Source organism: Myotis yumanensis, unplaced genomic scaffold (genome assembly GCF_028538775.1).
Source record: "Myotis yumanensis isolate MYYU_CA2020_CCGP unplaced genomic scaffold, mMyoYum1.0.hap1 SCAF_10, whole genome shotgun sequence".
Lineage (NCBI taxonomy): Eukaryota > Metazoa > Chordata > Mammalia > Chiroptera > Vespertilionidae > Myotis > Myotis yumanensis.
Window position 1 is genome coordinate 36,132,204 of NW_027223761.1, and position 23,040 is coordinate 36,155,243.

The window sequence follows — 23,040 nt, forward strand, 5'->3', positions numbered from 1 at the left end:
GCCTAGCCTCCATCCTCCCTTTGCTCTCACAGCCTGTCCAACATTACCCCATTTTTCATACCATAGGGACAATGAACTTTCACCACTACATTTTTTAGGACAGAAAAGACTTCTTTTTTTAAATCTCTCCATTCTCAAAACCTAACACTTATTGAATATATTAATTATAGCTTTTACAAACTGTACTGAGCTAAATAAAAATTCTGCTCTTAGATTAACTTATTGAAAGTAAAACTCATAGTACCTTAGTTTACTTGCAACTCCAAAAAAAAAAAAAAACACCTCCACAAATCTACAAAGAATTACAAGTTTTGAATAAACACTTGACTTAGTTCAGGTTCTTCCAAATATCTGTCTAGGCCAGTGGTTGGCAAACTCATTAGTCAACAGAGCCAAATATCAACAGTACAACGATTGAAATTTCTTTTGAGAGCCAAATTTTTTAAAGTTAAACTATACAGGTAGGTACATTGTTATTAACTTAATTAGGGCACTCCTAAGCTGGCCTTTGCTAAAAACGTCCTCAATCTGATTGAGGTACGTTCGCTGAGGTGGACCCCTTCCAACTCTCCCATTCACACTTGTCTTGTATACTTGTTTTGTCTATCTCCTTTCATTCATCCTCTCTATATGTCCACCCCCCACTTCTTCTAACGCCACTTCAAAATAGACTCGCCTAGGCAGAAAACTGACTTCTGCGCATGGGCCACGAAGTTTCAATTGCATGTGCGCCCGCACGTGGTATTTTGTGGAAGAGCCACACTCAAGGGGCCAAAGAGCCGCATGTGGCTCGAGAGCCGCGGTTTGCTGACCACTGGTCTAGTCTATTTATGCTAAATTTTCACATATAAAAAAAGACACAAAGTTGCCCATAAAAGTTTGTAAAGAATTTTATTATGCAGCTTAGGTAGCTCTGCATTCTACTAACAAAAAAACATTTTCCACATCTTACTCAACCTAACAAATTATATATAAGTTTATGATTTTTATCTACATCACTACAGTATTACACTACTGAAGAAAACCTTCCTTTCATTTGTACTTTGGTGCAATTATACAGTAGGTACCTCTTCCTCCAGAAAATAAAAATATTCTTAATCTAAGATTAAAATGGAACAAAGACATTAATGCCAAGTTTCTTGCACAACTTGGTAAAAGATGGCAAAAGTCAAAACTGGATGCTGCTTAACACAAAGAGCATGAGACTGCCAGTTTCAGTCAAACCTTGTAGGAATGGTTTAGCATCGGGTTTATCTTTACTGCAGTTTTCACATATGATAGGTGGGACTGTACCATCATGAAGAATAGTCACATTCTTCACTTGCACAAGAGAGTCAAATATTGGGCTCTAACACAGGAAATGTCGCTTGGGCTTAGCAATATACAAACGGATAAAAAATATTGCCTTAGGAAAAATTTCACAACTGTTTAAACATTTGAAACACTTTTATCACAGCTTCATATATTAAAAAAGTTTCCTCCAGAGATGCTTATTTATGAAATAAAACCTAGTCGCTATCATCTGACCCATGTTCTGAGCCCCGGTCCGAGGCCTCATTGTTGGATCCCTCTGGTTCTGACTCGTTTCCGGAACCTCGGCCAGAACCCTCATTATCAGATCCTCTCTCCGAATCTCGCTCTGACTCAGCACTCGGGGAAGCAGGCCGAGAGTCCACCTCTGAGCCGGGGCTCCTCCCAGACTGCAGAGACTCATTGTCCGACTGTTCGGACCCCGAGGGCCTCCTCTTCCTGGACGGCTGGTCGCTGTCTGAATCCTCATCCGACCGCTGTCTTCGGGGCCCTCGGGGACTGCCCGCCTCACTACCAGACCTGTTCTGGTTCTCATCTGAATCGCTCTCGGAAGAGGCTCGGTCCTTCCGAGGCTCACCCTCGTCAGAGTCGCTGTTGCTGTTGCGGGGATGTCTGGCAAAAAGACAAACACTGGTCAGACACCAGGATTCTGGCCAACCAAGAACTTGACAAGTAGAGCAGGTGCTTTTAACACATAAGGGCATTTAATGTTCTATTTCTTGACTTGAACGGTGTTTATACAGATGTTCATTTGTGATATGTTTTGGGTACTTTTAAATAAATGTGACATATTTCATAATAAAAAAGGATTAAAAAGGAAAAAATAAGGCACTTTATCTATAAGCAATATAAACAGTGAAGGATGGTCCTCACTGGCTTTACGCACCTCTCATTAGAACAAAGCATTACATTTCATATATAAAATTATAGAAAAAGGATAGTTTATTTTTATAAGCAAATTCATAGCAGCCCAGGAAAAGCCCAGGATCTCACTTGGCTGTAGAAACTGGAGGTTAACCCTGGCCTCAGGCTGGATGACTGGGACATTTCCTGTCCTGTGACGACCTGACCTGCCGTCAGCACTGAGCAGTCACCTTCTCTCCCCCTGGATCTGCTACTGCACTGGTGCCCTCCAGCCAGACACCTACTCAAGCTGGGAAGCTGGGCTCTAGGAATTCTGCAGCTTGTGTACTCTACTTATCAGCTGTGAGGTTAGGGGAAGGGTGCTTGTGCCTCTGCTTGGAGTGGTGGCGGCACCAGGGAATCTGCTTCCTGGAGGCTCTGGAGGAAAGAATATTCCTTAAGCCACTCACCGCCCCCAGAGCCTTAGAGAGGGGACATACTTCTCTGGCACATTCCTCAGTTCTGGCTCCCATTGCAGATATCCCAAGAAAGGAATACTGAATCCTATAGGGTTCAGTCTAAGAAAGGTGAGGGAGGTGAATATATTACGTTCTTCTGAAACCTACATGCGCACACATTACGTAACTCGGGTCACTCTGACAGAATGTGAAGAGTGGCCAAAAGGACACTAAATATTCATTCTGTATGGACACCAAAGGCCACTGGGCGCCATGGGATCCAATTCACTCCTTTTCATCTGGCCAAATAAGCAAGCACGTCACAGTGGTTAGGACAAAGTCTAACTGATGCAAGTGGCCCCAACCAACCTGGCCTTGGCCTTAGGTGTAGGTTTGGCAGCAGCTCTCACACTGGATCTTTCTGGCTACGCATTTTAACAGTGCTCAATCCAAAACCACACACTTCATTGTTCTGATCACACATGCCTCTAATCAATGGGCCAAGGCAACACTGTGGGCAAGGGCAAAACAATGCCGCAGAGAAAAGCAGCTCGAATCTGTGTCAGCCAGTGTCTTCAGAGAAAAGGGGAATTGCAAATCTTCACAGATGGCTCCTTTCAGATCCCTCCCCTACAAGGCCAGCCTCTCACCAGCACTCAGGCCCTCAATGTGCTAGCCTCTCATCTCTGCCTCAATCTCTAACCCACCAGGATGATCCATTCTTTTTCTAACACTCAACTCAAACCATCTCTTTCACAAAAAATCTCTCTTACAGCTTCCCAACTCCGGATTAGGTATTGTCCCTGGAAAACGATAAATGCAAACCTAAGTGATAGCACTTAACCTACTAGAGTGTGTTTTATTTATCTGTGCTTCTCCGCTGCTTCTAAAGCATAAACTCCTTGGGGGCGGGGTCTACATCTTTTTCGTCTATATCCCAGTACTTAGCACACCATCTCCTACAATGTTGTTCAAATGTCTATTGAATGAATAAATGATGTGATGACCATCACAAGAACATGGTGTAGTAGAGTATCATGAGTCCTGGTCTTAAGATTCCAAATCGGGGAGCAGGGGGCACCTCAATCTTGAAGGGCAAGTTCAGGACAAGTAAAAGCAAATATTACTTCACTGGTGAGGTGTGAGGTAAGGAAGAGTACTGGATAAGCTGTCTAGGATAAGCCCTCACCAAGCGGGTGGAGCCAAGTCACCTCAACATGGGAGGAAACGGTCAAGCAGTCCCTATCTTCACATGACCAGGATCAGGCTCCTCCAGTCAATGGTAGTACAGCAAAATTATACATTTAGGAGAATGGCATGCAGGAAATTTCAGCTAATATCCATGAAGAAATAAGATTTCAAAATAGGTTTTCTTCTTCTAGGGACAAACACATAGTGGGACAAAATGATGGGTTAGAAGAGATGGGTGCAAAGGTTTCTTCCAACTATAAGATTCTAAGAAGTTGGAAGAGAAGACATTTTGGCAGTGACCATTCTATTTCTTTCCTTCCTTCCTTTCCTCCCTCCTTTCTTTCTTTTTTTGTCTTTTGTTTTTATTACTCAAACAAGCTTCATTTTTTAAATTTTCCTTTTTGACTCTGTGCTTGTGTCTTTAACACTTTCACAATGATTTTCTGCTCCTCAATACGAAAAGCACGCCTGATCTTGTCACAGCACAATTTACACACAGGGGCCCACCCTAGGCTCTACTGACATGTTTTCTTCATTTTAGACAACCTCATTACAACTTTAGGTCTCACACACTAACTCCACAAAGAGTGCTTAGGCACACACCCCATATGGATATTGGCACTTCCCCCCCCTTTTTGGTGTAAAGGTAAACAACTCTATTACCAGGGATTTGGGCCAGACTAGTTTTGTTAGAGGCTGTATTGCAGGGCAGCCTAAAGTGGTATGTCAAACGCTGGACCATTCTGACTGCATATAGAGACCGTCCCTGGAAGAGCTCAGTTATCTTTCATTGGAAGAATATGCCTACCCTTCATCAGCAATCTTCAGTTTATCCTCATCCGAAGAATCATCACTTGATGATATTATGGCTTTGGATTTTATTTTTCCTTTCATTGAAGGAGGCAGACGTTCTGGCTTGGGCTAAAGAAAGATCAAACATAACAGATCAGTCAAGACTCTCACGTCAGGACATCTTGTTTAGTTGGGTTTGTACTATAATGATACATTCAAACAGCAACCAGTAAATTCCAAAATCAAGAGTCAGTGCTTGAAGAAACTGCAGGGAAAGAATGTATTTTAGTGCACTAAACCTTTTATGGAGAACCACAGTATTATAAACTCACCGCCTTCTTCTTCTCTGCTCTTGGTGGGCGGCGCTTTTTCGGTTTGGGGCCATTTTCTGTCTCTTCATCATCAGATCCTTCTTCTCCCTTTGTAGGTCTTAAGTAGTGAACACCAAGAAAAAGTCTGTCAAGATTCATGCATGCCTATAAAGTCTACTTGCCATCAAAACATTCACGTTTGCCAGTTAAGTCACTCTTGGGCCCTCTTATTATCTAAAATAAGTCTGAACCTTGCATTTGGTGGCGACAGAGGATGTGAGACAAGACCCAGTTTCCAGACTTCAACATCTCCCTGTCCTTTCCTCCTTCCTAAATACTCATTCTAAGGCCAGCTGATATCCCATTACAGCTTCAATTCTATGGGTCTGTGTGAATGAATTAATCAGATTCTTTCCCAAATATAGTCATCCAAGGGTTGGGAAGAACAGGCCAGGGGAGAGGAACGGGACACTTTAGAGCGGTGGTTCTCAACCTGTGGGTCGCAACCCCTTTGGCGGTTGAACGACACTTTCACAGGAATCGCCCAAGACCATCCTGCATATCAGATATTTACATTACGATTCATAACAGTAGCAACATTACAGTTATGAAGTAGCAATGAAAATAATTTTATGGTTGGTCACAACATGAGAAACTGTATTTAAAGGGCCAGAAGGTTGAGAACTACTGCTTTAGAGGCACCTCCAGGTGAGAGATGGGCAGGGCACCACTTATCTCAAAGTGGATGGCACTGGGCCGATTAAAAGATCTTTCTTTCACATGAATTCACTTTTTAAAATACCCATCAAAACCATGAAGTGGGCATCACTATTACCATTTTACAGGGAGGAAACTAAGGCACAGTGACTACACAAGGACAGGCAGTATGGACACACAAGGTTTTCTCATTCTAAATTGCATACATCCTCCAATAAATATTACAACTTTAAAGATAAAAGAAAGGCAATTAGTTCTAACTTGTGGCTCTCAGAAGGGAAGCTGTGAAGATGTGAGGTGATTCCAGTACTGAAGGGACTTTAGTGATCTCTTGAAGGATTAAAAGGAAGTGGGATATCAAGAGGCTTTACTACCTGGAAGATCAAGTGATTTCCGGGTGTTTGCAAATTCTATACTTAAGACTGATTCAGAAAATGAGAGGTCTTTTGCCACCTTCATAAGGTTATTTATAACACATTGATAATACCTTCTCCTCTTTTTCTTCTTTCTCTCTCCACCCTCCTCCTCTTCGCCTTCTTGCTCACTACCACTGCCCTTTCTTCTCTTCTTCTTTTTGGATACTGGCAGGTCTTCATCGGTGTCATCATTGACAAATTCATCAAACTCTCCCTTCTTAGAACGCTGAAATGCAAATAAGATTATAATCAGCTCTTTCCTGGATGATGGAATGTGGCTGGAATTCTAAGGTATAGAAAGAGGCCATATCCTCTCAGTCATGTGACAAATGAAGGATTTTGTTCCGAATCACATGGAAGAGGTGCCTGGTGAGGCCCATATTTTAAAGACTTCTAATTAGGATAAATGCCTCAAATGGCAAAAATTGTCAATGACTTAGGTAGGTCACTACAAGGTAGAATGTACTCAGCTAACACTGGAATGCATTTCTAAGTAAAAGCACTCTGTCTGGGAAGACTGTCTTTAGCTGAGGACTAAGTACAGAGGGAATGCAATCATTTTTATCTTCATTTCTGGAAGTCAAGGCAGGGACTGGGGCCAGCAGTGTTAGTGGGAGGCACATCTTACCCGTCCACCACCACTGCCTCTTTTCTTTTCTTTTGCTGCTTCAGTCTCTCCAGTAAACATAAGGATGTTTTTGGTCTTCTCAACATACTGGGCCCGCTGTTCTAAAAGTTTCTTTTGCTCTTCCTTCTCTCTCAGACGTTTCTCTTCCTATGAGAAATAAAGGGTAGAAAAAAACCTCATCAAAATGCTCTTACGGTGAAATAAATCGTAGCTACCATCAAAAGGACTTCTTTTTACCATACAAAGTATATGTGTGCACATAATTCTTTAATTCTAGTATAAGTCACAATAAATACCTGTTCTTTAAGAAGTTTCTGCCTTAACAGTTCTTTTTCTTGCTCTTGTTTGGCCCGCAATTCCCTCTCTTCTTCGTCTTGTTTGCGTGCCCGGGCTACATGGTATTGGGCCTGGCTCAGTAAGTCAGAGCACTGCCTAGAACATTTCAGAGTTAGGGAAACATGAGTGCAGCCAGTGTACTTTTTGTTCAAAAACTCAAAGCATCTGTTTTCCTTACACAAATTAAGAAGTCTGAAGCATGATCATTAGCTCTTATCTATGGGAAGTGTTAATTAGCAAAATTAACTTCATTTCCCATAAACCTATACTGTCAACTATGTTAAGTTTCCAAATTTTAAACATCTGCCCAAAAGGTCTTCAATATTATCTTCACGTGACTCAAAGAATCAGGAATCATATCTTGATTCTGGTGACAAAGCTGATGTAGTTTCGCAGCCAATGTAAGCACTAAACAAATGTTGCCACATTCCCTGAAAGAAGCCCCAGAAGAAAGCCTTGGTCCAGGCTGGGGGTCCCAGAGAGGAGTGTGAAAGACTGACCCCTGGCAGAGCAGAACCCTGCTCACTGCATCACTCTCCCCGCCCCCCTCGCCATCACCACTTCTCCCGAAGTCACCATTCACAAACAGTAGTTACCTGGCTTCTGTGGCAGCAAGGGCCAAATCGAATCTCATTTTATCTCCCACTTTACTCAAGTAACTGAAGTATCTAAACAAAATGAGAAAATAAAATACTTAAAAATAATTTTAATAAAATAGGCCCTTTAAATTTTTTCTGTTGTACAACAATAGTCTGAGCAAAGATCTATACATCAACTGACTTACATGCATGTATTTAATACATGAAGGGCTAGCATCTCAATAGGAAAATTATATATGCAACCCACTTAAAAAAAGGACTCTCATCAATATGTCACTCAATTTTTTCAATAAAAAACCAAGTTTATTAAGAAAAGCCAAGTTATACTTAATGTCATCAATAAATTAACAAATAACCAAAAATCAGTTTAAGCAATGAGTATTTACTAAACACTAAATTTATTAAAAATGTCAGCATGGAGGTTAGGATTCTGAGGCCACGAAAACACAATCTACCAAGCAAAGGAAGAAATGCTTAAACAAGAATTCAAAAAAGGTTGGACAAAACCTGAAAAGATGTCAGGTTTTAATTTTACCATACACTGAATTACAAATAAATACTATCAAGTTACACACATTTTAAGCTGAATAAACATATTCATTATTTAAGAGGGAAGGCCTTAATCTTAACTCAATGAAAATTAATATCCCATGAAAAGACACACTGGCATAACGAAACCAACATAAGTGGAATCTAAAAGTTTCAGTGTGTAAAATGCGGGGTCGTATCACTGTCAGGTTAATGAAAAATCTAAAAATGAAAAGCTTGCAAAGCTAGCTAGCCAGCCAGTTCCGGGGTCTGGCTCTGTGATCCAAACCTGGCAGGATCCCAGCTACAGTTTGGCACCACCTGGTGGCAGCTATCTGCTTTGGTTTAAAAATTGCTGGAATTATTTGAATGGATTCCCTTTTTCTAAGAGATTCTGGAGAGAAGTGATTTTCAGCACCTTTTGAGACACATAGGTCTAAAGAAATAAAGCGTTTCTGCAAACTCTTTACCTATGTGCAAGCTCCAGTTCTTTCACAGCATTAAGTACTTCCTTTAGATTACTCTTCTCGTCTTTCAGGACAGAGGTAGCTAACCTCTGTAGGACCAAGGCCACATTAAACATAAGAACTGTATCACTGGGTGCCACATGTCTAGCCTATAAGTAAAAAAACAAAGTAAATATTGCACATAATCTAATGACACAAAAAAGGATTTTAGTCAAATAGTGTCAGGTATGTGAACATGCATAAAACAGAATAAAATGAATATGAGTTATTTTTACCTTCAGCAAAGTCTGTTTGCATTCCTGCAACTTGCCACACTTGAAGAGGGCCCGGGCCAAATAGAGCACAACTTCAGTGTTCTGGTGCTTATAGAACTTTCTGAGGCAGTTTTCATACTACAATAAAAGAGGAAGTTAAAACTCAACAAGGATTAAATTATACTATTATTTTGTAATAACATTTCAAACAGTCTTAAAGCTATATAAAAACGGACTTAATCCTTTGAATAGTTAATTCCAAAGAATCTGAGAATGATTTTTGACTTTCACCAGGATACATTTTTACAACATAAAAAATCTGATCAAAAGAAAAACTATTAGAAATAGCTTTTCCATTTGAAATTTGGACCAACATAGAAAGGATAAGCAGATTGGAAGGCTGTTTTCATCTTTAGCAATACTATTTAGAATCAGCTATTGACAACTTATTAGAAGTCATATACCTTGCTCCTTTGGGTTATACTCTCTACCACCTTTCTTTAGGATTGGTGGAACCTATTGGCAATGGGCATGAGAAGGCTCATATTTTTGGCTGTTAGTATTTTGGAAAACCAGTAATATAACAATACTGGTATTACTTTTGCCATGAGCATGTCATTTGTTGATCATGGAACACATCTTGTCACAGGTAAGATCTTTTTCATAAAAGATGGTTAGACAGTTTCCCCTGATTATCCCTAGTAATCAACTGGCATTTTAAAAGGCGACATTATCATTCTGCAGATCAGGAAGGTGCACCTCCAAAAACCTAACTTCTGACACTACACATGCAATCTGGCTTCTGTAAGTCCTTGTGACTAGTGCCGTTCTGATATTCTGAATACAGTAGTAACACCCACCCTTCTTAGGCCACCAAAGACAGGCCTTCACATTATACAATTATAAATCTCTGAATTGACACAGTATCACAAGAGAGCATGCAACTCCATGATAGGGTCAGAATGGTTCAGGAAACATCTGCTCAACAATAGACACAAAATAAAAATATCTTGAAAGATAAGACGTTACCATCTGGACAGCACTGATATATTGCTTCTGTTCCACATAGATGTGTGCTAGGTTCAGCCACACATCACTGATATCTGCTGTTGCTTCTCTTACTTGGGCAAATACATCACGAGCTTCACGGAAATATCCTTTGTGGGCCAAAACAGCTCCTAAAGTTAGAAAAAGGTTCATGGTTCAGAATTTTCTATTTGTGGTGGGAAAAACAAGTAAAAGTCCATTTTAAAACAACTAACTTCATTACACTTAGGAGAAAATTCTGATCTACAAACATTCCTCCAAAAGCACTCATTTCACAAATTATGGAGGTCCTAGTCTCATAATCACCTATTCCATTAGCCGCATACAGATTCTTTGCATCATTTCTGAGTACTTGCTTGTAGATGGCCAGAGCACGATCTTGATGCCGCTTTTCCTATAAAAAACACCCAGATGAAATACAAAAATTCAAACAAGAAGGAAACAAGTATCAGTTTTGTTTTAAAGAGACAAAAAAAAATTACTTTTTCTCTATCTCGGGTGGGCTGATGCAAAGTTTGGAGCCAGACGTTGCCCAGGGCCAGCATAGAGTACGTGTCACTCTGTGTAGACGGTTGTTTTAATATCCTCTCAAATTTCTTCTGGCCTGGACCCCATTCTTGTTTCGCCAAATGAAGATTACCAATCAAAGACCAAGCATCTGGATGGTCCTGAGACACATATAAAAATAAGTGAAATCTGTAATTTGGATTCAGAGATCAATTATCTTTCCACACAGCTGATTACTGAAGAGGTTTATAAGCTACATTTACAACAGTGTTTTCAAACTGAGAGTTGTTAAATCAATTAAGTGTGTAATTATCAGCAAAAGAAGTGCAGTAGAATGGAATAATACAGTAAAGATATCAGTGTCATCCACATGGCAAGAGCACATAATGACTAACAAAATGTTCATTTCAGCTGTTTGTATACATGTGTGTACTAAGCTAAGATGCGAAATCTATTTCTTACTGTGGGCCATATAAAAAAGTTAAGATAAATTCTATACTCTTTAATATCTTTAACAAGTAAATGGAAAAAACAACAACCAAAAAACAAACAAACCCAGAGAGATGCCAAGATACTAGAAATATAATAGCCATTAGAAGGAAAAACTGATTTACTGGGGCAAAAAGATGAAATAATTATTTTTCAAACCTAAGTGTTAATATTACCAACCTGATTAATCTGAAGTGCTTCCTTAAACCAATCTGAAGCCTCATAAAAGTTTCCTTTATCACGAGCCATGGCTCCCAGGCGCAGATAGCCTGAAAATGAACATTTAAAACTTTTTGCTTAAAATATTAGCTATTAAGGTCATAATTTTAAAGGCATACATTTGAAACAATTGGTTTTTTTGTTTACACATTCATATGATGAACAGAAAAAGTCCCACAGGTGAAAAAATATCAAGCATCAATATAACTAATTAATAATCTAACAAGTTAAAGCAACTCAGCTACTATCAAGTCTTACTGTTCGAAATCTCAGATTTACCTCTCCCACTCCATTTCCAATGCTAGCACCCTGTTCCAAGTCCTTATCTCAAGCTAAATTCTTTTCAATGTTTAGAGCTGTTCCGTATCCACTTTCTCTCTGATGCACAGCACTGTCAAGTTACTTTTTCTTACAAAGCTGCTCATCATACAGCAAAACAGTGAAAGCATGGTCGACTAGGGGTTACTTGTTAGAAAACCTGTACTCTAACTGTGACTCTTTCACTTAAGTAATATTAATAAAGGTGCCACCCAACTGTACGTTATTTTCTCTAGAAAACGTCATTTTCCTCAAGAAACCAACCATGGCTGACTACTGCCTATCAAATCAATTCAGATTCAGTCTGGCATTCCACTAAACTCTTATTGATTATTGCATCAATAATAGCATGTCAGAAGCCAAGTTAATAGCTCCTGATTTGACCAGTCAAAACACCATAGCTTTAGGTTCTTTTAAGGAAGTACAGTATGTAAATTATATTCAATTAAAAACTTTCCAAATTTTACAATGTTTAGGTTGTAAAAATTCAAGGTAGAACATTTTTAGTAATGATTATTTCAAGGAAAAACACTGCTCGTTCTCACTATTACAAACATTGCAAAAATTTTTCTAGGAAATGAAAAGCAGGACCAATATAAAGGTAAATCCAACACCAAGGAGTTGTTAAGTCTAATAAAGGTAGCTGACTCACTGTGATAGCCTTACCCATGATATAGGTAAAATTGATTTTTAGTTGTGTCAGTTGCTAGGATAAATTTAAGAGAAGCAGCATTTTAAGGCCACAAATTTGCCTTAAAGAAAAGGGGACATTGTAACCTTCAAAATTTCTTACTACTGGTTTTAAGAAAGATTTTTTATTTTCAGGCTAAATTTCTGTTGCCACTGTGGGAATTTTAATACATTAAAATGAGTTTAAAATTCTTACAATCAACATAGTTAGGATGTTCCCGTAAGATGTTCTTATATAGTTTTTCTGCTTCATGGAATTCACACATCGCCTCATACAGCCTAGCTAAATTGTAGGATGTTGTGACAGAAATGGCATTATAATAATGTTCATCATGCTCAGCTTCAGCCTTTGCACGATCCAGTGATGCCAAAAAATATTTCTATAAAAAAAAAAAGAAAAGAATCTTTTGTTAAAAAACTTAGAGGGTACAGCTAGAAAAGTATGCATTCAATTTGATAGCATAGAAGAAGGGAATATCTATTTTCTTACCTTTGCCTCCCCTAGATTTCCAAGTCTAAAATGGAGGGCACCCACATTATTTAGAATCTCTGGGGGGACATCGGCCTGTACTTTTTCCTGAAGGATCCGTGTTGCTGTTCCATAGGCTGAGAGGGCACCCTGTATTTTCAAGGTGAGCAGAATAAGGTGTAAGTGAAAGTGAGTGAGACATATACTCTGCCAGGCTTACAAAAAGCACTTCAGGTAGGAGATGAAAAGCATTGCTAAAATACCTGGATATCAGTCTGTTCTAAGATTTGTGCCAGTTCAATCCAAGCTTCAACATCATCAGGATACTGCTCTGTGACCTTCTTCAAATGGCCCTGGGGAAAAGAGTTTAAGCTAAAGCATTCCAACTACAAGCTGTCAAAGTAGAAAGTGGTGGCTACTCTACAACTGTTCTTTCAATTGGAGCTAGCTCAGCTAACAAACTGCTTTCATCATATCTCTACCAGCAATGACAAGAAATAAGGAATGAGTGTAGCCGTTTGAGTCCCAAGCAGCGCAATCGCGCTGCTTGGTATTTCTCGACATAAAATAAAACAAGCGCTATCACGCTGTTTGGGTCTTTTCGTACTCATTTAGAGAAAGCGCGGTTGCGCTGTTTGGGATTCTTCGACAGTGTTTTTTCAATACCCCCTGGGACTCAAACAAATCGTATGTTTTCTCAACATAAAATCTCAGCAGCGCGAGATTTGGGACTCAAACGGCTAGGGAGAAATAGATAACAGAAAATAGCTAAGATTTTAAAAACATGTACCTTGGCAATGTCTCGTTTTTCTTGATCTTCTGATGCAGCATACAGAGAGCCAAGAATTTTCATAGTTTCGTAATTATTAGGATAAGCTTTCAAAACTTTCTCAAAGCACTGAGATGCATTTTCTTTGTCACCTCGATAAATATACATTTGTCCCAAACCAAAAAACGGCAGCACAAAAGAGGATGAGGCAAACTGTGTGGCTTGATAGTAGTACTGGAAAGCTTGGTCATAATCTTCCTAAAAAATGAAAGTAAAGCAGGACCAACAATATGTACAAAGTTTTTCAAAGACGTGAAAAATTAGAAAAAGGATTTCATATTTAGAGAAGGCTGAAAATGATCTTACCTGAACATGGAATGATCTAGCCAGCTGGTAGCAACTTTCTGCTTGCATAGCCTCCACTTCTGTGTTATGGAATGCATGGAGGGCCAAGTGCTGGACTTTACTGTAATCCTGAACAATGAAGATCCGAAACCAACAGAGTGAATTCAATCTCTATCACTCTCAACTTTAAAAGACTTCTTTTAAAATGTTAACGGAACCAACAGCACTGTATACAGATCACTTATCATTTTTCTCATTTCCCTTGCTTGATAAATTTAGGGGAAATGAGAACTAACATTTACCCGGTATTTAACATTTGCCCATTATATCTATTACTTTCTTAATCCCTACAACAATCCTTTGCAGTAATCAGCCCTATTTTTGTGATGAGAAAAATCTAAGAGAGATTAAGTCCCTTATTAACAGTGATGGGAGCAGTTACAATTTATTGAGAACTACTACGTACCAAACACTATGCTAGGGATACTTACATTAGTTCCGAGTTTAGTCAAAATCCTGCCAAAAGTGTCATTATTACCATTTTACTGATGGGGAAGTGAAGGCTTAAAGAGATAAATAAAGCGTGTTGCCGAAACCGGTTTGGCTCAGTGGATAGAGCGTCGGCCTGCGGACTGAAGGGTCCCGGGTTCGATTCCGGTCAAGGGCATGTACCTGGGTTGCGGGCACATCCCCAGTAGGAGATGTGCAGGAGGCAGCTGATCGATGTTTCTCTCTCATCGATGTTTCTAACTCTCTATCTCTCTCCCTTCCTCTCTCTGTAAAAAATCAATAAAATATATTTAAAAAATAAATAAATAAATCGTGTTGTTGAAAGTGGAAAAATTAGACTCTGAATTCAGGTGTTTGTTTGTTTAAAATATATTTTTATTGATTTCAGAGAGGAAGGGAGAGGGAGAGAGAGATAGAAACATCAATGATGAGAGAGTATCATTGATCAGCTGCCTCCTGCATGCCCCACACTGGGGATCAAGCCCAGGACTGGGCGAACTAGCGAACTCCTGGTTCGTGGGTTGATGAGCAACCACTGAACCACACCGGTTGGGCTGAATTCAGGTGTTTTATACTCCAGGGAAATGTTGTATCACCCGAGAATAGCAACTGCCAGACTGAATTCAGCTCCATTTGAATGCATGGGTCATGACCTTCACGACAGACCTGATTTTTCACTTGGATTACCGAAATCATATAGGTTCCAAGAGTATAATTCTATAGTCATCACTTGTATATTACATTGCATGTTTATCACCTAATGTCAAATCTCCTTCTGTCACCATATATTTGACCCCGTTTACCCTTTATTATCCCCTCCCTGCCCTTTCTCTTTGGAAACCACTATTCTATTGTCTCTATGAGTTTAAAAAAAATTATTTTTTAAAAGCAAAGAACTTTAAGAAATGACTTCTCCTACCTTTTTGAAGAAAAAGTGATTTGCCAAGTGGTTCAATACCATAGGGTTGCTAGGATCGATGGTATAAGCTCTGGAAAGAAGCTGGACACCATTTTTGATGGAATCAGCCTGAAAGAAAAACAATGATGACAGGGCTGAGTGAAAACATTACTTAACTAGCACTTTCCAGTTTTCCTTATAGTCTGAAGAAATAAGGTTACATAAATCTAAGTTCCGATGCCAAAATATAGCTCTTGTGTTAGTTGACCTTCACCAGAGATAAAACACTTCAAGCAGTGAGTTAAACTGTAAAAATTTAGTTTTCTTATAATTAATTGCAGAAGCACCTCCACTGAAAGCCCTGTCTAGGCAATTATACAGGGAAGTATGATGGGAGCTTCCTTCTCAATACAGGATAGAACATTACAAAACCAGTACGGAGGTATTTTATTATTTTCCATTTATCATGCTAGGAATTCATAGGGAAGGGTTCCAGCAGCTCAGGCTCCTTTCCATTGGTTCTCACAAAATGTGTTTCTCTGGGTGGAGCAGGCTGACACTTCAATTAAACCCATGTACCTTTCTCTTTGGCTTCTTTTTCTGGTCATTTTCCTTTACACATTTCAGGAAATTATCTCGGCTGTTAGAGCGCTTAATGTGCTAACTACGCACATTCATTCTCTTGGCAAGAATCTTGGCCTTAACTTGCTTGTTCACAGCCATGTCCACTGCATGCTGGTGACACTGCAGACTCTTCCAGTTTTGCCCTGGCAACATTTGTGGTGGCGTTCTTCCTTTTGGAAGAGTGCCCATTCCCTCGATGTCTACAATATCACCTTCTTATAGATTCGCATGTATGTGGCCAAAGGAACAACTCCATGTTTTCTAAAAGGCCTAGAGAACGTACAGCGGGTGCCTCTCCTCTTTCCCTTTGTGTTAGTCATTTTGGTGACTTATTGGAAGATGGTGGTTCCAGCCGAAAAGCAGGGTAGAACTTCTCTAAGAGAAAGCCTTTTATGCTTTCCCTTTCCTCCTTCCTTATACAGATATAATAATGAGATGCCTGGAGATGTAGCAGCTATTTTACAACTATGAGGTGAGACATGAGGAGGAGGGCCACATGTAAGGGAGGACAGAAAGATATAAAACCCTGGGTTTGATGATAATGAGGTACCAAATCCAAGTCTAGCTGGTTTAGTACACAATGAAAAGCCTTGGTTTTTTTTTTTTTTTTTAAAGCCTTATGTTTAAGTCACTTGTGTGTGCCTTTTGTTTGTTACATGCAGTTGAAAGTACTCCAAACTGATAGACAGTCTATAATCTCATAACTGAGATTCTGAAATCCAAAGCCTCTAAAAAAGTTTTATTATTATTTTGGAGCAAGCTCATTTGGTGGCAGACTTTACCTGAAGTGTGAGGCTATCCTATTGGTGTGAATAGCCACTCCTTTTGCCATAGAAATGTGAGTTTACATTTGGGCTTGAGTCCTAATAACCGGATTTTCTACATTATGCAGTGCAGGTACCATGTTACATTTCTATAACCTGAAATCTTGATTTCTAAAACACTCTGGCCTCAGGAATTTTAGATAAGGGACTGCGGGCCTATCAGCCAGGATTTTTCCACTCACATACCTCTTTATTGTTGAGCTCTAGAACAGCCAGTCCAACCAATGCTCCCACACATTTGGAATTAAGTTCCAGGGCTCTGCTGAATGCGAGACGAGCTTTCTCCAGTTTGTTAAGTTTCACAAAGCAATGGCCCATTCCTAAACGAACTTCCGCTAAAAAAATAAAGTCATTCAATCTGTCAAGCTAGAGCATTTTAGGGTTTAAATTTTTAAAATGCTTACACATTGTCTATTTATGAGTTGCAAAAACCCCCACAAAAACCTAAAATTAACCTCAGTATAACTACACTGTTAAATTTTGTGGTATATTACAAACTTTATTTCACTGAAGGTTAGATCATACTACTCTCTCCCTGTCCCCTCTACCCTGACCCCTTCACCATAGATACCTTTCTCACTATAGAACAGAACACCTATAACATTGTTATTTTCCTGTTCATAAGAGCTCCACCCTCATGATCTGATTACTTCCCAAAGTGATTACTTCCCTGGCTACACTATCTACAGTATCTAATTTTTGAAGAGTAATTTTAAAAGATAACAAAAAGCTTCATTAAGACCTTAAATATTGTGACTGACTACATGCACAAACTATCTCTCCGTTCACAGCTATCCTTATACACACTGCCTGATTTCACGCCATGCCAAAACACAACCATGTTCCTAACTAAAGAACCTCTCCACTGGTCACAAGATCCTAACCTTCACATCTACGTAAGGATATTTTTCCTGTATCATCCAATTTTCCTTCTCTACTAGATCATTCTTATCTACAGACATTCTCCCATCTTAAAAAAAATCTTCTTGATTCCATTTCCCTTTTCTTTTGTCAACCCATTCCTATTCTTCCCTTAACAGCAAAACTTGAGATCTAAAATAATGAGATTTTAGAAATAAAAGTAGTATAGGGCAAGAAGATTATAATATCATCTACTACTCAGTTTTGAATCAAACATAATATGTTTGTAAAAGTCTCAATTCTGTCATTTCAACAAACCTACAGTATCTTTTCAAAACTAATTTTATAAGCAACTGCCAAATCCTTAGTATTTTAGGTTGGATCAAACACAGCTTAGACTTAAAATAAGGTTTTTCTCTTACCTGGACATCCTGGGTTAGTACGCAATGCTTTCTTATAGTAAGCAAGAGCTCCCCTGTAATCCTTCTTGTTGAAGGAAATGCAAGCTTTACCTGTAATGGTTTTTAAAAAATAAACATGCACTAATTAAAGAACACAAGTCTCACATGCTCTACACTCACCTAAATCAAATACACCTCAGTAAGAAATACTTGAAAACAGTGAAAGTGATTTCATATCAAAACTTGTTTTCCATAAGGGTATATTAATTTATGCCTATAAATAAAACAGTCCTGTCTTTATATTGAATGTTAACAATAATTAAAATAGCTTAGAGTTGTCCAAACAGAGATTGTTTATTGACTCTTTAGAAGTGGATAACAAAATGGTTCTAATTGGTGTATATTTTAGTTCTGTAACTTCAACAGAAACAATGATCTATTACAGATAGTTCTATTTTTAATAAGGTAAAGCTCTTCTACTTTGGTGTCTACCCCATTACTAAGGAGCTATTATGAAGAGATATATATTCAGGCATATGCTAAAAGATAGATTTGTAAGATGTTTGCCGAAAATAACTTACCAAGGAGGGCTGGAATATTATTTGGAGACTGGTTGAGTACAAAATGAAACTGTGCATCAGCCTGATCCATTTTGTCACCTTCAAGTAGGCAGAAGCAGGCTCTTCCCAATAAATGGTTCTGAAAAAGCAATGCATCATGTTTGATTTCTCTTTATCAGGACTAACCACAATTTAACATGAATGTGTAGCACTAAGATGAAAACCATGTAGAAAGAAGGTGCAGCATCACCCAAATTCCTCTATCACCGTAAAGTGTTTAAACTAGTAATGAGCAATTCTTAATAACAAACAGAAATTATTCTGAAATGCAACAAGTCTCCTGTGCTAGGAACAATGACATAAAGAAAAGTTCAAACTTTTAAAATTATGCTTGAAATTCACCTGGAGATGTTGGAATTATTGACTAAACATGTGGATAAGTTTTGTATGCTAAATTACTTCACAGTACAAGGACCAAAGAAATTCCAATTTTAACAAGGGAAAAAAACACACACAAATAAAATAAAAAACAAAAATCAAGGAACCCCTCTTCATTTTGACTGTTTATATTAACCATGATATTTTAAGAAAAATTCTCTCAAAAAAATCTATTGCCTATCATACACATTTTTTCATGTAATATTTTTTCCTTTCACAAATTCAAAGAAATATGACTTATTTTACCTGATCATACATAATAATTTTATCAGCCATTGTATACAACAGGGTTGCCTGTGTAATAAGATCTTTCTTATTGTCCTTATTCTTTTCCTTCCGAGCCTGTTGTACATAGTAGGCTGCCAATGTATCCAAGCAAGTCATCTGGTCTTTTTCATGGTCTCTATAGTCCAAATTGCCATCTATACGTGCTGCTTCCAACAACTTTACAAACTCTTCTGTTTTTCCTTGCTTGTAGTATTCCAGCTATGAGGTAAAGAATCAAATCAGAATTACTAATGCATGTGTCCATACAAAAAGCTGCACATAAATCTTTATAGCAGTTTTATTTGTAATAGTCAAAAACTGAAAACAACCCAGTTGTTGATCAACAGGTGAAGGAGAAACAAGCTGTGGTTCATATGCACAATGGCTCCTGTTCCGCAGTAAAAAGGAAGAATTGTTGATACATACTATAACGTAAATAAATCTAAAAATAATTATTTTGAGTGAAAGAAACCAGACAAAAAGGAATACATATTATATGATTCCATTTATATAAAACTCTAGAAAATGCAAACTAATCTTTAGCAACAAAAAGCAGATCAGGTATTACTTGGGCACTGTAGGGGGCAGGGGAGAATTAGGAGGAAAGTTTTAGGGGGTGTGGGGCGATGGATATATATTCATTACCTCCATTGTGGTGATGATTTCACAAGTGTTTATATATGATAAAACTTCTCAAATGGTACCCAAGAAATATATGCAGTTTATTACAGGTGAATTATATCTACTACAGCTATCAAAATTATAACTTACTACAAATGTTTCCAATTTACTTCTTACCTACCAATAGTTGATTTCAAACTAAATCAGAGCCCGAGAGAGAAAGCAATAATGAGAGATATATAGAACTCCAAACAGAAAACTTGGGTTCTGGCTCTACAGATCTATCAAAAATTATCTATGACTTGGGGCTTGTTGAATAACTTCCCTAGGCATGTTTGGTTAATTTATAATAAAAGGAATATCAATCATTCATTAACTACCTACTACAGGCCACATACTATGCCAGCAGCTTCATATACGATTAGATATAATGTATATTCTCCACCCTTAAAGTGAATACTAACATCCCCATATTTTAGATGAGGAAACAGGCTCAGAGGTAGATTACTTGTCTAGGATCACAGCTAGTTAGCAGCCATGTTGGAATTTGAACATAGGACTCTAAAATCCCAAAGCCCACACTCTTTTCTAAGTAACAAGTTATAGCCCACAATGTTTCACCAATTTATTTTACCACAGCTGCCATGCTAACTCTTCAATACTCCAATTTTTGTATAAGTGCTGTTAAAGGAAACATTTGTACTAAAAAAAATTGAAATTACTTTCTGGTTTCAAAAAATGTGTGGCAAGCATTAATGCTTTGTTCTGCATAGACTAGAAAACTTAGCATGTCAAGCACTGCTTGTCACCGAAAGCACTTCTCAGTACATCCATACGTAAGAAACTCTAAGAGTGAGGCTTGAGCACTGGGCACAAGTCCAATTCCAGACCTACTTCTCTGACCCTTCAAAACAACAGTATTAGGAGACTATGTATCTTTCCATAAAAGTGGCCTGTGGCACACTTGCTCAGGAATAATGATTACAGTGTTTACTCTATTACGATAATCATTTACTATAACGTTCCCACAAAAAAGGAAACATCATTATGCAGCTGGTGCTGGCGGGGTGGAGGGTGGTAGAATTTTAGGATCTCTGAGGTGATTTTCCTGAGAATTTCCAGTAGTACTGATGACCAAACAGGATAAAAACCTTAAGCCCAAGATAATCTTCATCCATAAGGGTTTTTATGAGTTAGTATGGAAACTAATCACCTTCTAGAGTATTTTATGGGAAATGTTTTATTTTATGGGAAATAATGGTAAGTAGCAACGTTTACATCCTGACACCTTGTCTTTTCTCAGCTTATCCTTAAACATTAAGCCAGTCTTCACTGAGCAATCACTGAATAATCAAATACTTAATATAGAGTACTATTTAACTTAAATGAATTTTGCCTTTACCAATATATACTTTTTTGTTCCATAAATGGCAATACAGTTAATTTCTATACACATGGTACAATTAAGCTATTTATGCACCCAGGCTGGCTATTACTGTATCTGAAAACAGTTTTCCCAGCCAACATATAAAAAATATTTGTTTCATGAATACTGACCGCCAAAGCAATCCATATGTGCAGTTGTGTGTGCTCCTGCTTCAAAATACTGATAACTTCATCTCCCTCCGGTAACTGATCGAAGTCAAGTTCAATGACCTAAAACACAAAATGCAGGTTTTTAACCTTTCTTCTTTTTACATTCACATTTCTTTGCCGCTTTCCTTGAATATACATCAATACGGATATATGTCGAGTTTCTGCTCACTGTCCGAAGGGCTGAGCAAGTGTACTAGCACATATCAGGAAATGTTTAAGGAGCATACAGGTGGGTTGGTTCTACGGTAACATTAAAGAAAATGCAGAGAAGCGAACAAGTCCTGTGAGTTGTCTTCCAGTCACGACAACTATAAAATACTACAAAAGCTTTGTTTACTCAAAAACTACAAAACAAAACACCCTGCTTCACATAGAACTGCAGGCAAAGTGCAGATCAGCATCCCAGAGACTCTGATGCCACAGGTCTGACCATCCCAGGGGCAATGCCAGGCTGACTGCCACTGGACACACCTGTGCCACAGGCACACCTGAATGTGGGCACCACCACTGTAGCAGGAAAACATCCAGGAGTTAGAGAGTGGTGGTGGCTACACAGCGTTGTGAATACTACTAAAAAACACTGGATTTTACGGTAAGTGGGTTATATTTCAACCAACCAACAAAGTAAGAGTATGAGGTACCCAGTAAGAGAACGTCAATGCTGAAAGCTACACTCGGACCGGCCGCAGGCCCCGTGACGGAGGCGTCGGGAAGGGAAGGGAAGGGGTGAATTCTATCGGAACACAGCACCCGCCATATGTCGGGGTCTCTATTTCGTGCACCGGGACAGACTCGAGTTTCTAGGGGAGAAAGGACGACACTCCACCTGTTCCCGGGGAAAGACGCTTGGTCTGAGCCGCCGAGACCACGGTGACATCACCCACCTCTGTGATCTGGGAGCACTCCCGCCCCCTGCGCCCGTGGATTAGGAAAATAGCAGAGTACTGTCCAAGGAGCCGGCCGGAGGGGAACTTTCAAGAGCTCCTTCTCCGGTGGCCCCGGCTGCAGGACCGCACTGCCCCCAGCTGGGACGGCGCCGGCGCTGGGGACGGGGGCGCGCCGAGCTGCGGCCGGGGTTTCCGACCCGGGGTCCCGGGTTAGGGAGTGGGTGCTCTCGCTTTGGGAACGAAGCGGAGAGAGCGGGGGAAGAGGGGAACGGGCGAGTTCACCGTCCCAACCCTCCCCATACTCGACACTCACCTCGTCAGTGTCCCGGAGGGGAATCTCGATGGAGCCCCGCGACATGATGAGACCGAAGGGCGAGCGGGCGCCCGGCCCCGCCGCTCCGCAGCCGCTGCGCCTGGCGTCTGCCGCGTCCGGAGGTTGACAGTCGTCCGGGGTCTGGTCGTCCCCACCGCCGCGCCGCGGCGCCGCCGGAGCTCCGGTTTCTCCTTCCCGTCAGCCGCTTCAACAACGAGCAGCAGACGGCGTCCGGCCACTTCCGGCAGCCCCGCCCCCTGCCCCGGAAGCACTCTCGGCAGGCGGGCCTATTGGATTGGACTACAGGTCCCAAAGCTACACCGGTGCGCCCTCACACTGGCCAGCAGCTTCTGAATCCGATTGACCCACGGGCGCGGGCCAGAGTATACACGCCGAGGGCCGTGCCGCCCGCCCCGCCCCGCCCAGCGGAGCGACCAATGAGGCGCCGGTTCGGGGCCTGCCCCTGACTGACGTATGACCCCAGGCACTGGCCTTTGTGGAGTGGGCGTGGCCAATCTTATTTTCCTCAGCTATAA

General features: G+C 39.9%; 1 protein-coding gene across 1 annotated transcript; it reads right to left on the reverse strand.

Moving 5' to 3' along the window:
* Positions 1 to 874: 874 nt before the first annotated feature.
* Positions 875 to 22,724, reverse strand: CTR9 (CTR9 homolog, Paf1/RNA polymerase II complex component). The gene is made up of 25 exons (XM_070425296.1): positions 22,505 to 22,724; positions 21,266 to 21,364; positions 19,067 to 19,306; positions 18,404 to 18,521; positions 17,844 to 17,933; positions 16,747 to 16,895; positions 15,134 to 15,241; positions 13,726 to 13,833; positions 13,381 to 13,617; positions 12,854 to 12,943; positions 12,612 to 12,740; positions 12,318 to 12,501; positions 11,075 to 11,163; positions 10,381 to 10,566; positions 10,205 to 10,292; positions 9,881 to 10,029; positions 8,873 to 8,989; positions 8,601 to 8,746; positions 7,600 to 7,671; positions 6,964 to 7,099; positions 6,668 to 6,814; positions 6,111 to 6,265; positions 4,928 to 5,024; positions 4,612 to 4,724; positions 875 to 1,923 (listed from the first exon to the last, which is right to left on the reverse strand). Exons 1-25 carry the CDS (start codon positions 22,547 to 22,549, stop codon positions 1,509 to 1,511), a joined length of 3,507 nt encoding a protein of 1,168 aa, XP_070281397.1. The 5' UTR covers positions 22,550 to 22,724; the 3' UTR covers positions 875 to 1,508.
* Between the last annotated feature and the right edge of the window lie 316 nt (positions 22,725 to 23,040).

Coding starts and splice junctions, on each gene's coding strand:
- CTR9 (XM_070425296.1), bottom strand. CDS start 22,549: ATGTCGCGGGGCTCCATCGAGATTCCCCTCCGGGACACTGACGAG. Junction 15,242..16,746: donor TAGAGCTCAACAATAAAGAG/GTATGTGAGTGG, acceptor TTTTTCTTTCAG/GCTGATTCCATCAAAAATGG. Junction 6,815..6,963: donor AGAAACTTCTTAAAGAACAG/GTATTTATTGTG, acceptor TATTTCTCATAG/GAAGAGAAACGTCTGAGAGA.